General features: G+C 55.7%; 4 protein-coding genes across 4 annotated transcripts; 3 read left to right on the forward strand and 1 right to left on the reverse strand.

The window, feature by feature from the left end:
• Positions 1–632: 632 nt before the first annotated feature.
• On the forward strand, positions 633–2,231 carry C8A04DRAFT_32247 (uncharacterized protein; the record flags this gene model as incomplete). The annotated part of the gene is made up of 5 exons (XM_062782025.1): positions 633–648; positions 871–1,006; positions 1,100–1,204; positions 1,265–1,340; positions 1,395–2,231. 5 exons carry the CDS (start codon positions 633–635, stop codon positions 2,229–2,231), a joined length of 1,170 nt encoding a protein of 389 aa, XP_062633576.1.
• Positions 2,232–5,366: 3,135 nt separating this feature from the next.
• Positions 5,367–7,072, forward strand: C8A04DRAFT_15164 (uncharacterized protein; the record flags this gene model as incomplete). The annotated part of the gene is made up of 3 exons (XM_062778379.1): positions 5,367–5,892; positions 5,969–6,759; positions 6,848–7,072. The coding sequence occupies 3 exons, from the start codon at positions 5,367–5,369 to the stop codon at positions 7,070–7,072; spliced, it is 1,542 nt and encodes a 513-aa protein (XP_062633577.1).
• Positions 7,073–8,442: 1,370 nt separating this feature from the next.
• On the reverse strand, positions 8,443–10,530 carry C8A04DRAFT_32249 (subunit 17 of mediator complex-domain-containing protein; the record flags this gene model as incomplete). Its single annotated transcript, XM_062782026.1, has 1 exon — positions 8,443–10,530. The coding sequence occupies one exon, from the start codon at positions 10,528–10,530 to the stop codon at positions 8,443–8,445; it is 2,088 nt and encodes a 695-aa protein (XP_062633578.1).
• Positions 10,531–11,788: 1,258 nt separating this feature from the next.
• Positions 11,789–14,465, forward strand: C8A04DRAFT_40077 (ATP-dependent 6-phosphofructokinase; the record flags this gene model as incomplete). Its single annotated transcript, XM_062784816.1, has 3 exons — positions 11,789–12,697; positions 12,767–13,234; positions 13,296–14,465. 3 exons carry the CDS (start codon positions 11,789–11,791, stop codon positions 14,463–14,465), a joined length of 2,547 nt encoding a protein of 848 aa, XP_062633579.1.
• Positions 14,466–15,400: the final 935 nt, after the last annotated feature.

The following is a 15,400-nucleotide window of genomic DNA, read 5'->3' on the forward strand; positions in this document are numbered from 1 at the left end:
ACGGATATTGGCCTGGGAACTTCTGGGATGGATTCATTTAGGGGGCGGATTGTGTTCTATATCCGTATGGAGCAACGAGTCGGTGGCATTGACGCATCTTCCTACGCGATGCGGACTGAACATGAACTAACAAAAAAAAAATCAGTCAAACCCAGATTTTCCCTTGATGATATGTTTTATTCGACTGCTGCCTATGGAATAAGATTAAACTTTGAAAAGCGAAAAGGCACAAGTTCCAAAATAAAATCAATAAATTGCGAATATTTGGTTGCTGGGCACAGGCCAATCCGCCCCAAAATTGACCCTTCTAAGCCGCTGCGTTTAAAAGTCGGTTTCTCCTTTCCCATCGCGCCTGCCATTCCAACTTTTCACAAAATTCTTTGACCGCGGGACAAAATTACTTTTCGCCTGTTGGGTTGACATTTTCTCAGAACCGACCCAATTTCATCTGCATTGACTCCTGTTCGGTTTCCTGGGGACTGAGCCGCAGCAACGAGGAACAGAAGAACGCGGTCTCTGTTACGCGTCCATATCCCGACGACAGCGACCTCCGGTTTTCTTTTTTCAACCCGCGATTCTGAATCAACGGTCGAGCAAAAACGCTTTTCATTGTCAATACGATCCTTGAGAAAATGTCGTATCGTATCGGTAAGTCTTTTTTCTTTAATAAGAAAGCTTTTTCCACACAAACCGCTTGGTGTTCGCATGGCGCTACCAGAGCTTGAGCTTAGCTCAAGCTCCATCTTGGCGAGCCTCTCACACTCACAAAATCCGCCCGCCACGGCTTCCACAACAACCTGCGTCACCCGATCAACAACACATCAGTCATTCCCCTGACACACCATGACTCTGATGCTAACATTCCATCAGAGGTCTCACCCAACAACCGTGCCGGCTGCAAGGTCAAAGCCTGCAAGGATGCCGGCACCAAGATCATGAAGGGCGAGATCCGCCTAGGTACTTGGGTCACGATCAATGAGCATGGAAGTTGGGCTTGGAGACACTGGTATGTGCTCCGTTCTCTCCCTGTACCCTACTCTGGTGATATTGGAGACCAGGAGGCAGTGCTAACTAGCGATACTTTTCCGCCTGTGAATAGGGGTTGCGTGTCTGGTGAACAGGTTGTGAATATGCAGAATGAGATTGGGAAGGACTCGAGTGGAGAGTATAGATGGGATATGATTGATGGGTGGGAGGATCTTGAGTACGTCATTCTTGCCTACGTCCCGTTCTGGTATACGCCGTCATCACTAACTCTGTGAAGCAACCATCCAGAGGTCCGGGAGAAGCTTCAGCGTGTTATTAAGCAGGGACACATTGATGATGAGGACTTCAACGGGGTGAGCATTCCCAAGTGATTTTTCAGGTGACCCAAGCTAACCTTACTCGCCAAGGACCCCGAGATGAACGTGCCCGGTCAAAAAGGCATCCACAAGCGCAAGAAGAAGGTCGCCAAAGCCGACGAGGATGAATCTGACGCAACAGCCGAGAAAACCCCCAAGAAAGCCACCGGCAAGCGAGGTCGCGGCAAGAAGGTTAAAGACGAAGACGATGAGGAAGACGACGAGCCGGAGCCTCCCACCAAGAAGGCGAAACGAGGCGCAAAGAAAGTCAAGGATGAGTCTGAGGGGGAGGAGGAAGTGAACAGCTCGAAGAAGGTGACGGCTAAGGGAAAACGAGGCGCTAAGGCTGCTGCAGCTGTTAAAAAGGAAGAAGAGTCTGATGCCGAGCTTGACGAGAAGCCCAAGAAGGTAACCACTAAGGGCAAGCGTGGCACCAAGGCGACTGTGAAGGAGGAGTCTGACGCAGAGCCGGAACCGACGCCAGAGAAACCCAAGAAATCGGCCAACGCCAAACGCGGCGGTAAGGCTACCGTCAAGCAGGAGGAGACCTCCGATGCAGAGCCCGAGCCAGCGCCGGAGCCGGAGAAGCTCAAGAAAAGAGCGACACGGGCTAAGAAGGTGGTGAAAAGGGCACCAACACCCTCACCATCGCCTGAACCTGAGCTGGAGTCGGAGCCGGAGTCGGATGGTGGCTCTGCCTTTGAATCTGCTCAGGAGTCTCAAACGGAGTCGGAGCCTGAAGGTGTCGACGAGGAGGAAGTAGAGGAGGAGGAGGCGAAGCCCGCGCCGAAGGCGAAGAGAGGTGGTGGTGGTCGCAAGACTGTGGAGAAGAGGAAGGCTGTTCCGGCTTCGGCCACTGCTGCTAAGAAGCGTGGCAGGAAGGCGTAAGCCTCTCCCTGGACGGCGCTCGTTTGCCTGCGATTCTCGCTACTGATTTTCATGTCTGTTGGGACGAGGTGTATTATGAGGGGGGGTATATTGGCAACCTTACTATCAGATTCTTGCGGCCCGGCTTGTTAGTTAGACGCAGTGGGATGCTTCTGTTGGGCCTGGGAGTACTGAGCTTCCTCGTCAGCCATTCTCTCTACGCGGACCGTTTGTTCGGTCAAGGGGAAATCATCCAACAACTGGCCCGGGTCCTGTTTACCTCACGACGGAGCTATGGAGTTGCAACAGCGGGATTTCTTGTCATAATTTCGTTCTTCTGAAAATGGCACAGGTGCGGCGAGAACGACAGTCTATGTACAGTACCATATTGCTAAACCGAAGAAAGCAACCAACCTTGTTCCATGAAACTTCTAATCTTCCCGAGCTATATGTGTTTAATTTATCACCGGCCATCTTATACCGACCGGCTGGGTCGGTGGGATGGCCAAGTCAACGGGTCACCGCCCGAACCGCTCGACTGAGTGACTAAACGATTGACACCGTAGCATCCAAGATGAAACGAGACACCCTGGAAGGGAGGAGGTAGCAAGAGAAAACCAACGAGTGAATATCCGTCCCTTTTTAATCTACATATTCTCTCAAAAATTTAAGAGCCTCCAAGGGAGTCAAGGGTGAGCGGCACGGGTTTTACCGTTTTGCGGGTTACATTCGGTTGGCCTTGTAAGTGGGCATTGCCGCCGCATAGGAGGAAGTGAGTGGGTTGGTGGTGGTCCTGGGCCGGGCCGGGTCGTTTGTGCCGCGCGCGCTCTGCCCCGCCTTCCTTCCCTTCTGCGGATCTGTCGCGGACGGCATAGGTGATCCATATTCGGCGGTTGGTTCGATTTCAAAACATGCGAATTTGAGGGGAGAGAGAGAAAAGGGGAGTGTTTTGGGCGAGAGAGGCACAGGTTTCTGGTGGGCTTGGCGGACTGCGAACTGCTTCGCTTCGGTTGTCGGCGTTCCTAGGTAGAGGGGGAGGGTAGAACAAGAGAGGGTTGGAGAGGGGTGTGAGGCCTTGTGCTAGAGTATTGTAATGGTGTGGAAATTCCATTCCTGTTCTTGCACTCCCCATACCGCCACCGTCACTTCATGCATAAGCTCGGCGTTTGGTGTGGTGCACGCATGGTCTCTTCACACTTGAAGAGGCCGCCTCTGCAGCCTGATTGGAGTGTACTGAGAGGGTCTGTCCTCCCAGCCTTGAAGGCTGAGGCTCGAGGAGGGGCAGCTTGCGGGAGCATCTTGCAAAGCCCCCACTGGAGTATTGCGTCACTGACAGGTGAATTTTGGTCGACGCCCGGATCGATGCAGGGTTGCAAGATTAAGCGCTTTTGGGCAAAGAATCGTCCCGTCATGAAGCAAGTTTAAATGCCCCGTCGAACCGACGAGTGGAACCATCAAGTTTATGGCCAGGCAAAAGCTGCTCAGGCGACAAGCAGATTTGGTCGGCTGCCGCCAGGCTGAGCATGTGCATGTATCCCATGTACATACATACATGTATGTCTGTCTTGTCTGGTCTGACTACCTACCTAACAGGACCGCACTTGGCCCACTCAGAGGGCCGGACTTGGCTCGGAATGCCCGCTGTCACCAGCTCCGAGGCGCTGACCGAAGTTCGGCGGGAAGAAGCGTTACGCGGGAATGATTGGGCAGCCGGGTGCATTTCTTGTCATCCGTCTCCCTAGGAGCTAACTCCATCTGTGTGTCTCTGAGGGTGTGTTCTGTTTCTGGTGAGTGCAGGAGGAGCAAGCGAGTTGCCTGCGCCATCCTCCATCTTCCAGGGGGGGTGGTGGGGGGAATGCGGTACGGGCACCCACTGGGTTAGGTTTGGCCTGCTGAGGCGGCCTCGTGCGCGTGTCGCCGGTGACACACTGCGCAACTCCGTTGGTCGAGTGTTGGAAAGTGGTAGTCGTCACACATTGTTGTGGTTGTGATACTGATGGGAGAGCATGGCGAGGCGATAGCCGACTCTCAAGTTGTTGACAAGCAGAAAATCATGTCGAAGATGGAAAGGATGTCCCAGGTTCCATGAATGAACTCGAAAACCATTCAGGGCATATTGGGGGTCTTGCACACTGTGCTCAGCGGCTAGCTTAGGCGGGCGAACACAGTGTGGATAACATTCAGCAACTCGCCTGGAACCTGGAAACAGACCCCACTGCCAACAGTTCATCTGGTCTCGGCCCGTCAGCAACTAACCAACTGATGCAGGAGGTTACTGGCTGGCGCTCTGCAAACTCGAGCTCAAGGCAGGCGCGGCAGCACCCAGCTGTGGGATGACGACGTTGGTTTCGAGACCGAATTAACTCCCGAACAATTGGTCCGCTCTGTCCAGTAGGTCTTGGATCTCCCGACCCTGAAACTTCGTCTTCATCGCTTCCCGAGCAGGCTGGCCAACAGCACACCCGTCCCTGCGGCCCATATTCATTCGATTGCGGCGCTGCGGCACCTCTAACCGATTTGCGGCCGTTGTTGACTTCCCTTGTCCCCGCGGACCCTTTTCTTAATACCGGCCAGGGCCCTGCAGGTTGTGATTTCCATCCCACGACAAGACCAAGCACTTCAACAACAAGCAAACCCGGGCTTTGCGAGAGGCTGATCGAGTGAGGGAGAGTCACACAACCTGGAAGGAAAAGAGTGAGAGCGCAAGTGCAGTGGTCTGTCTGCCAAGGTCCTTCCTGTCCTTGGTCACATTGGCTGCCCCGCCTTGGCTCCCGCCCACGAGTCTCCCCTCCAACCACCTTAACCGACCAACGTCACAGCCCCCCCTCGACCTGCCGGGACGAGCACCTCTTTTCCACGCCTCTCACGCACTTGAGCAAAGATTTTTCTTGAGCGGAACACACACAAAACCCAACAACTTTGGCATTCCTCCCGGCCGTTACGCTTTCGAGTCTTCAAGCCTTTAAAAATACAATCCATCAGCTCAACCGGCTCCGTTTTCGACCCCACGAAGCTTGCCCCGCCCTCAGTTTGACTTCAGTCACAGAAGGCTAGCTTGTGGTGCCCCGCCTTGATTGCCGGCCGGCCACCACGCTCACGTTCCACTACACACGTCCGGAACACCCAACGACAAAAACAACAAGACCAACCGCAGCGATGTCCAGAAGCAGGGTCGATTTTGACGAGCGGGATTACATGCCGCGCCGTTCTCAGCATCATGAGGAGGTCGACATCCGCGTACGCGAGCGTTCGCGCGAGCGCGTGAACGACCGTGTGCCTGCGTTTATGCGAGAGGATAACAGGCGGCCCGAGCCGGGCCAGCTAGTCCTCCGCCAACGGGAGGTTGAGACTATCGAGCGGCCTCGTGCGCCGAGGTCGCCCAGCCCGACCCGCGTCACCCAGCGTATCATCCAGCGGACCAGGAGCATCAGCCCGCCGAGGAGGGATGAAGAGGAGATTTCTTTCCGTCGTGTTGTCCGTGAGCCCAGCCGCGGCCCCGTCGAACGGGTCCGCTACCACCGCCCGCGCTCGCCCTCGCCTGAATCCGAGGTTCGGGAGCGCATCCGGGTGACCCAGCGTGAGCCGAGCCCTGCTCCTGCTCCGCGCCCGCCAACTCCCAAGGTCATCAAGGGCCCAACGATCGAGAGAGAAGTCATTACTCATTACCGCGATATTGACCACGGTACGTTCACTTGCCGTTCTTTTTATTTATGCCATTCTCCTATCCCTCTGAAACCGCCAACTAATGTATTACCCAGGCGTCGTGCAAGCCCGCCCTCCATCCCCTCCTCCCACCCGTCATCGCGACTCAGAGACGGAGATCGACGTGTACACCCGGCGTGGCGAGACGGAGGTTGACATCATCCGGCGTAATGCTGCCCGCGGTCGCTCCGTTTCCCGCGAGAGGCCTTCGCGTCGCCCGCCTACCTGGGAAGATGACTTGCGCCTCCAGGCCGATAGCAAGCACCTACATGTAGACATCGAACGCCGAAGGAGCGTCTCAAGGGCTCGTCGCGCCCACTCCGCTGCACCCCCGGCTCGAGAATTCGACGAGGAAGCTTACGAGATTACCAACAAGATCAACTCGCGTGGCAAGATGGGCGAAGCCTGGAACGGCATCACCAAGGATTGGTCCATCGTTGACGTACCGCCCGGCACCGAGCGAGTGCGCATGGATGGTGCCGGTGGTGCTTCCGCCGAGGTGGACTGGACAAAGTACAGCGGCGTGCGCCGTACCAAGTTCATTCCCGAGCGCGAGGAGAGAGGGTCGGCCGTGTCGTCTACCACGAGCTTCACAGAGCTCCGCGCGCCCGAGCATAATCGTGAGCGCCGTCTGAGTGTGCAGATTGTCGACAAAGACCGCGACGTTGAGATCGAGAAGGTGACGGATCGTCGGATCACCCTCCGCGGCTCATCGCCACCACGCAGGGATCCCGAGACCTGGACCGAGATTACCAAGGACCTGGTTATCCGCGAAGCCATTGAGGAGCTCGGGTACCAGTTTGAAGAGACAGAGTACTTCTTCTACATTGTCGAATATCTCGCCTACGTAAGGACCCTTCTTCCCCATCCCCCCTTTTCCCTCGCCCACCCACTAGGTCCCTATACAGTACTAACCTCCTATTCCCCAACAACAGAAAGACGTTCTCCGCCTTGTACAACTGTCCGACCGCATTCGCGCGGCCCGCAAGGAACGCGCGCGTGAGATCGCCATCGAGCGCGAGTGGCGTGAGGAATATACGCACCGCAACCACCACCACCACCGCCAGAGCAAATATGACATCGAATTCGAGGATGACCGCGTCGTGGAGCGCGAGGTTACCTTTGAGACCCGGCACCCTGGGAGGCATCATCGCCATTAAGTGACAGGCCTGCCTGTCGTGGAAGAACGGGGAGGGTTGAAAGAGACTTGTGCTGCATGATGAATGCGTGATGACATGATACGACCGATGTGAAAGCGATGCGATGCGATGCGATGCGAAAGCAACCCAACAAGCCAGCCAGCCAGCCATCTCACAGCGAGCGAGCGTTTTTAATTTTGCACTCCGTCTCCAAGGACGATGAGCGTTTTTTAGACCGGACCAAGTTGTGTGAGGGGTTGTTGGGACATGGACGTTTTAAGAGATGGCGCTTGACGCGAAGGTGGGGGAGGTTTTTGGGATGTGTCTTGTCTTATCTTGGGAGCATTTTCTGGGTTATGTTTTTTTTTTTTTGGTTTTATGCTGTTTTCCCTCTCATGATGTTTTTGGCTTTTCCCTAATGAGCTCATGGTACGGATATTGTTGGGTCCATCCCCCCAGCAAACTACCATGTTCATGTTCTGTAACGACACTGATGACCTATAAAAGAAAAGATGTTTTTGTTTTTATTTAGTTTTTGGCTTTTTATTTTATGTATCTTTGGGTATTGGAAATCCGATTTTGCACTGTATCTTCTTCGGGTTCTCTCCTTGCAGTGCACATGTAGGGCCTCGTCGGGGGATGTTGAAGGGAAACAACAGTTGTGTTGTTTTATTTAGGGGCATGTGTCTGTCGTTTTAGACCTCTCACCACTCTTTTCACCCCCCACAAGGCCACTCATCTCGTCGCGTCTTTCAATACCGGTAGTCACCCGTCGTACAAGTCCTTTTTGTTCTCGAACCTCTGGGTAGTTAGTTTGGGATTACTTGGTACGTACGTAATTTCAACTAGTTCTAGGATTATAATATGCAGACTGTCTCATGGTTTTATCTCTGCGAAGCGAGCTAGGTTGTAATTCGTCAATTATTCACGGCCCATTGTAAGCATCATGATGGATGTTTGGTTGACTTGGTATTCTCTTATTTATTACTCTTCAGCGGTCAACTACCTATGGGGGGAGAAGGTTCGAATTCACGCTACCCCTTCCAGCAGTTCTGCTGATAACTTGATGATTCGCTTTTGCTTCCTCATCTATGCATGCCATCGACCCAATACCGCCGGTTATAAAATCTTTTGGGTAGGTGTCCCGCCCCCGAATGCCATATTTCACGTCCGAGACCACCCACGTCTTCCAAACGTGGGACCTCAATGATAACCAGGGGGTCCATCCAGAGGCGACCTTCTTTTCCAGCCGGGCCACGTACTATCACCTATCCAGGAATGCGCATAGAGGAATTAGTCATGTTCCTGCTATTATCTCCTCCCACCTAAAAACAACTCCTATCAAACCCAGCAAACGGTCCTCCCACTCCAGCCCAAGCAAAAAAGATATCCTACTCCAATTGCTTAGGCCCGCTGCTCAACACCTGTCTCACAACATCATCCAACGTTTCTTGGCCGGCGCGGTCTGGCCACCTCCACTCGGCATGGACCGTCTTCCCGAACCCGTCGTCTGCCTGATCCTCATTTTGAGCATAGCTGCCGTTTGTGGGTTGGCCTTGCCCCTGGCCGTAGGGTACGTAGTAATTGCCCTCTACGACTAACTGCAGGTTTCCCGGCGTAGCGGCAGTGGCAGGGCCTTGAGGTACAAGTGCAAAGTGCACGCCGTATTGCCCGCCGGTGTCCAAGTCCACGATCCCCCTGCATAGGGGATCCATGCCCCACACTGCTGCGGCATCGGGATCGGTAAAGGCCGTGTTGTTGTTCTCTGGCTCGGTCCTAGAAGCGGGGGTGAAAGTCATGGCAAGTTCAAAGTAGCCGGCGGCGAAGGCGGATGCGACAGAGGCGTATAGATGGGCGAGAACTTCAGAAAGGCTGAAGTAATCCTCGGGGGTTGGCGGGCAGAGGGCGGCGAGGGGGTTGATGGCTTTAGAGAAGTTGGGCATTTGTCCGTTTTGTAGTTGCTGGAGAGGTGGGAGGAGAGAAATCGAGTACGACGCGCCGGAGAGGGGGCTGGGTTTGAGGTGGATGCGCAAGCGCGAGGTTGGGGTGATGGTGAAATCGAACTGGACGATTGGTGGTTGGAGGAGGAGTGAGGCGAGCGAGGTCGATGCTGGGATGGTGCTGCCGGGTAGCGGCGCCAGGACGGGCTCCTTCATCTCGATGGTAGAGGCGACACCGGCAGAGCGGAGGACGGAAACGAGGGTTTTGAGGGACTCGGTGCATTCCTGGACGGCCTGGCGGTACCTGTGATAGGCGATGAGCGGCCGGAGGATGGAGTAGGGAGGGAGCGAGCCTGATTTGGCGTTGGGTACGGAACGCTTCAGCTCATTTGCTCGGTGCGCATTGCAGAGCAAGAGGCCTAGGGCCGCGCTGAGCTCATTCGCGACGGAGTCTGGGGCTCCCGGGTGCTGCGCTGTGGCGGATTCCTCGTCGCCGAGTGTTACGAGCTGGACGGAGATGGCGGTTTTGGAGTCCAAGTCGTACGTCGCAGTCGAATCCGACATGCGAACGACGTAGTCGAGCTTGTCGCGGATCTCGCGTGTTATCTCGTACCACAGTTCCTGGGCAAACACCGTGTCCCTCGACTCCTTGACGCGGTCGGATAATGGAGCGTCGGGAGCAAGTGGTTGTGGCAAGGATGATCTCCCGATAACAACACCGTCGCTGAGGATCCTGACCTGGAGTCTCTTCGACCCGCCGTTCGTAGCCGCGTGTTCCAACTTCACCGACCCATCCTCGGCCCTCCTCAAGGGCGCAATCCCATTGTTCTTGAATTCCGGCCCAGTGTTGGAAAACCCAAACTTGACGCCGAGAGTTTGGGGTTCGTGCGGCAAACGGAAAGTCTGCCAGCCCTCTTCTCCTACCCCCAGTACCTCCGACCAGTACTTGGTTTCCAGCGTGATTTCCCGTTGTAGTCGCTTAGACGCTGCCAACGCGGTATCCGCGGCCTTGTTCAGGTCGATCAGGCGCTTCCCAATAGCCACCATCTTGTGGTCAGATACCCTACTCTGAGCCATTGCTGTGGGGCCATGAAGCATTGTCGCGCCGATAGTTCCAATTCCGACCATATCGCGTAGGTCGGGGCTAAGCGTCGTCATGGCCGGGCCCGGGTTTTCCTTCGACAGCAGCAACGAGATGAAGTTGAGGGTGAGTACGGCCGTGTGATGGGTTTGTTGAATGGAACGGAGAACCTCATCGCGAGCGACCCCGGCATCTTTGATCTCCGGAATATCGCCGTCGGCCTCGGATGCATCGCCGGTCATATCGACATCGTTCTCGCCGGCGCCGATATCGTCATCGCCGCCGTCGTCGTCATGATCGCTGGCTTCGATGGCTTCGATTTCCCGTCGAAGCTCGGCTGAATTGAGGGCGCGGAACCCGCCTGGTTGGGTTTTGATTCGTTCTATAAATTCGGCTATGGATTGCGGCCCCTGATGCGGCGCTGAGCGCGGCTGCAGCGAAAACGGCCGGTCGCTCATCGTGTGTGTTTCTCGGGCATTTGTGCTGCTGCCCGCGTGTGGTGTTTCGATGTTTCGGGATTGAAAGTTGCAGATCCCAAGCCTTCAACACCTACCCCTGTCAGCAGTTCTGAGCTGGGGCCGAGCGGCCGGCACCCAGGCTGCAGGGCGGGGTTTTCGGTGGCCGGAGCTCCGTGGCTTGGCGTCACTTCTACGTGGGGGCACTGGCTAGTGGGGGTCATCTCTTCCTTTTGTCTTTCTGCTCAATCCCCAACTCTGGGCAATTTTTGAATTAAAAATCAGAGTCGGGTCCATCGTTGGCAAGTTCCAACTTCCATGGTTCTCCGCCAGTTACGCGCCTTCTCCGCAACAGAACATTGTCGGGTGCGCCAATTACCAGGGCACTCACAATGCCTTTGTGTAACTTGATTGAGAGACATATTTCCTCGGCGGCTACCAATAGACGCAACAGTATATCCAACGTGGAGGACTTTCTCTCTCGCCATTGACTCCATTTTGCCTCAACGAATCAACAGTGTCAATTGTTGAGTTCTGCGGCCGTTGGACCTCAAAAAAGTCCCCGAGTCGAGCACTGGAGCAGCCACCCCACCGGCCCACGCGGTTACATAAGGAGCTATGTCATTGCGGTGATACTGGGTCCGTAAACCCCTCAGTGCCGGCGTCGACAACCCCACTACGGACTCCCCTCATGAGAGTTATTGGAGGGGTTTTGGTCACAAAATTTCTGTGTCGACACCTCCAAATTCCAATTGCGTAGGTCATGACACCACCCGAGGTGAGAGATATTTGGCCGACTTGGCCGGCCTTGGAATAGAAGGTTTCAATGCACCATTTTCCAGTCAAGCCAAGCCCTTTCCCGTTTGAATCAAAGCATCTAAGACTTGCTGCGGTCTCGGAATGCGCCCCGCGCTCCCCCATAAGCTGAACGATAAGATAAGAGCTTGCTTGCACCAGCAAAACGCCGAACAAGGCCCCTCGGGGGATTCTCATTCTATTTTGCTTTTCCATGGACCTCCGTCCCTCGTCCCGTCCTTCCAGCGAATCTTACCCATAACCTTCCTCCGTGCCTTGCCTGCCTTGCATTACCTATTTACTACCTACCTGCTTCTCCATTGCCTAAGAACCCCATCCTAGGGCGCACGAACGGTGCATCATTGCTTCCTCATCCCGAACCTAACGGCCTCCCTCCTTTCCCTCCTCGCTTCTTATATCCTTGGCGTCCTAGAAATTGGGATCCCAGGTTATTCCGCCTCGGAGCATGCCCATATCTAATATCAACTTTCCGCTTCGGCCCTTCTCCGCCATCGTATCTCCTGTCCGGGCATTCCTTGCTTTCGTGCTCCTATCCGTTCCTCTCGCCATTCTCTTCCGCGCGAACTCCCAACGACTCACCCTACTCCCATCGTCATCCGCATCGTTCGCTTCGCAACCGAATTCCGCAAAGTCGAAGAAGATGGCGCCCAAAAAGAAGATTGCGATCATGACGTCGGGCGGCGACTCGCCCGGCATGAACGGCGTCGTGCGCGCCTGCGTGCGCATGGCCATCCACCTGGGCTGCGACGCATACTGCATCTACGAAGGCTACGAAGGTCTCGTCCGCGGCGGGAATCTCATACGGAGGATGGAATGGCACGACGTGCGCGGCTGGCTCTCCGAGGGTGGCACCCTGATTGGCACTGCCCGTTGCATGGCCTTCTACGAGCGCCCCGGTCGTCTGGCCGCTGCGAGGAATCTGATCAAGGAGGGAATCGATGCCCTCATTATCTGCGGTGGTGACGGCTCGCTCACCGGTGCCGACCGCTTCCGTTCCGAATGGCCCTCGCTGCTCGAGGAGCTCGAGTCCAACGGCGAGTACACCTCCGCCCAGTTGGCCCCCTACCGTCACCTCAACATCGTTGGCCTGGTTGGGTCCATCGACAACGATCTCTCTGGCACCGACGCGACCATCGGCTGCTACTCGGCGCTTGCCCGCATCTGCTCCGCTATCGATCTTATCGAGGCTACTGCCTCGTCACACTCCCGCGCGTTCGTGGTTGAGGTCATGGGGAGACATTGTGGATGGCTGGCCTTGATGGCTGGTGTGGCCACGGGTGCCGACTTCATTTTCATCCCGGAAAAGCCTAGGGAGGATAACTGGAGGGAGGAAATGTGCGGTGTTGTGGAATATGTTTGTGGGCCCCTTTTCCTCCGTACATACCCAGCTGCGCTGGCCGCCAAACGCTAACAGAATCCGCAGCACCGGAAACTCGGAAAACGCAAGACCATTGTCATCATCGCCGAAGGAGCACTCGACCGGGAAGGCAATAAGATCACTCCCGAGATGGTGAAGGACCTGCTCGCCGACAAAGATGGTCTTGGCCTGGATACCCGCATCACAACCCTCGGCCACGTCCAGCGTGGCGGGACCGCCGTCGCATATGACCGCATGCTTGCGACTCTTCAGGGCGTGGAGGCCGTGAAGGCTGTGCTGGAGGCTACCCCAGAAACACCCACTAGCGTCATTACAATCAACGAGAACAAGATCGTCCGCAAGAACCTCATGGAGGCCGTCAGGGAGACGAAGCTTGTGGCCAAGGCGATCGAGGCGCAGGACTTTGACCGTGCCATGGGGTTACGAGACACCGAGTTTTCGGAACAGTACCGGTCGTTTATGATGACAACCGCCGTGCAGATGAACCAGGAGATAATGCTGCCAGAAAACGAGGTGAGTACCAACGCCCCAAACAAGCCTACCGGCCGCTCAAGGCGATGCTAACGCGCAATAGCGCATGAAAATCGGCTTCATCAACGTTGGTGCCCCCGCTGGCGGTATGAACGCTGCGGTGCGCGCCGGCGTGGCCTACTGCTTGTCTCGTGGCCACGAACCTATCGCCATCTATAACGGATTTGCTGGGTTTGCGCGCCATCACGGCGATGACCCTCTGGGGGCGGTCCGGCCATTCAACTGGCTCGAAGTCGACGGCTGGGCTAGCAAGGGCGGCTCCGAAATCGGGACGAACCGTGAGCTTCCCAGTGAGTCCGGCATGGACACCATCGCCGAGCTGATCGGGCAGTACAAGTTCGACGGCCTGTTCATCATCGGCGGCTTCGAGGCCTTCCACGCGGTGTGCCAGCTCCGGAAGGCCAGGGAGCAGTACCCTTCGCTCTGCATCCCCATCACGCTCCTCCCGGCCACTATCTCCAACAACGTACCTGGTACCGAGTACTCGCTCGGCTCCGACACCTGCCTGAACGAACTCGTCGAGTATTGCGACAAGATCAAGCAATCCGCCTCCGCCACGCGGCGCCGCGTCTTCGTGATCGAGACCCAAGGCGGTCGCTCGGGTTACGTAGCAACCCTCGGCGGCCTCGGTGTCGGCGCCTCTGCCGTCTACACCCCCGAGGAGGGCGTCAGCCTAGAGATGCTTGCTGCCGACGTCCGGCACCTCAAGTCAGTCTTCGCCGAGGACCGGGGCCAGTCCCGGGCCGGGCGGCTTATCCTTATCAACGAAAAAGCCTCCAAGGTCTACAACGCGCGACTGATCGCCGATATCCTACGCGCCGAGGCCCACGGCCGGTTCGAGAGCCGCGAGGGGATCCCCGGCCACATGCAGCAGGGCGGCGTGCCATCGCCCATGGACCGGTGCCGCGCCGTGCGCCTGGCGATCCGCTGTATCCAGCACCTCGAGCAATACGGCCGGAATGGACACGACCGCATCAAGAAAGACCCGCTGAGCGCTAGCGTGATTGGGATCAAGGGCGCCAGTGTCGTGTTCACCCCTGTCGAGATTGCCGAGGAGGAGGAGACGGACTGGCCGAACCGGAGGCCCAAGGCGGCGTTTTGGGTGGGGATGAAGGAGATTGGGGATATCCTGGGTGGGCGGCCGCAGCATGACATACCGGAGGCGGATTTGACGGGGGTCAAGGCGAAGGATGTCAAGAGGGGGATTGCGTAACGTCTAGGTGCCAGTGGGGATCAGGCTATCATATAAGGAGGAGGTGGATTAAGAAAAGAGATGGAATGGATCTGGAAATCGAAAACTCGGGAAAGCGGTGTTTTGGTGGGTTCAGGAGAGGAGGAAAGGAGGTGGGGGGTTGCCTTGATTTACCGTTCCTAAGAGCTGGTGAGCTCTTTAACAGCGCAGTCTTCAATAATTGATACCTACGCTGTATTTAAGTATCTTGCCTTACCTTCCTCCTCCCGTGCATGTTTCGTCGGCTTCGCTATGCACGTGCTATCTCTTCCTCTCTGCTGTGTACTACTGTGTAGCCCGACGGGATATCTCCTTTGATCCACATGCCGTTGAACCGAAGAAGAAACCTGGTGGGTTGCATTGAGAACACGAAGATGCAAGGCAATGGGACGGCCTGGAGGCGTGGAAAAAAGGCACAGACAGGCACGAGGAAGGCAAGTAGCAGGCACCGAATAATCAGGCACGGAAGGATTTTTTTGGGATTTTTTTTATGATGATCTTGCCCACGCACTTTCTTCCCCGTTGAGGCTCGAAACAGCGTACTTCGTACGGGGCTATCAGTAAACATTCTCTTGGCGATGAACCTCGCTGGTCCCGTGTTGTGTAAGAGAATGGGAAATATCTTTGGGTTACTGATCATGTGCTTGTGCCGTTTAGTCACCACGTTATAGCGTAGCATTCCTGTGCCGTACGGATAGTTAGTTGACATGTGTATGGATACCGGGTGAAATTATATCGTTGTTTTTGTCGGTTTACAGATCGGTTCCGACACAGTTAACGAACGTGTAATTAGGCCAAACGCAACCTGCAGCCACTCGGTCGCTTGCTTCTTGGCCAAAGTGAAACACCTTTGGAATCAAATATACCCACGACGGACAGAGAAGACTGTCAACCCTGGGCCGATTTGGCTCGGTCGA

This window comes from Dichotomopilus funicola (genome assembly GCF_033296635.1).
Source record: "Dichotomopilus funicola strain CBS 141.50 unplaced genomic scaffold C8A04scaffold_84, whole genome shotgun sequence".
Classification (NCBI taxonomy): Eukaryota; Fungi; Ascomycota; class Sordariomycetes; order Sordariales; family Chaetomiaceae; genus Dichotomopilus; species Dichotomopilus funicola.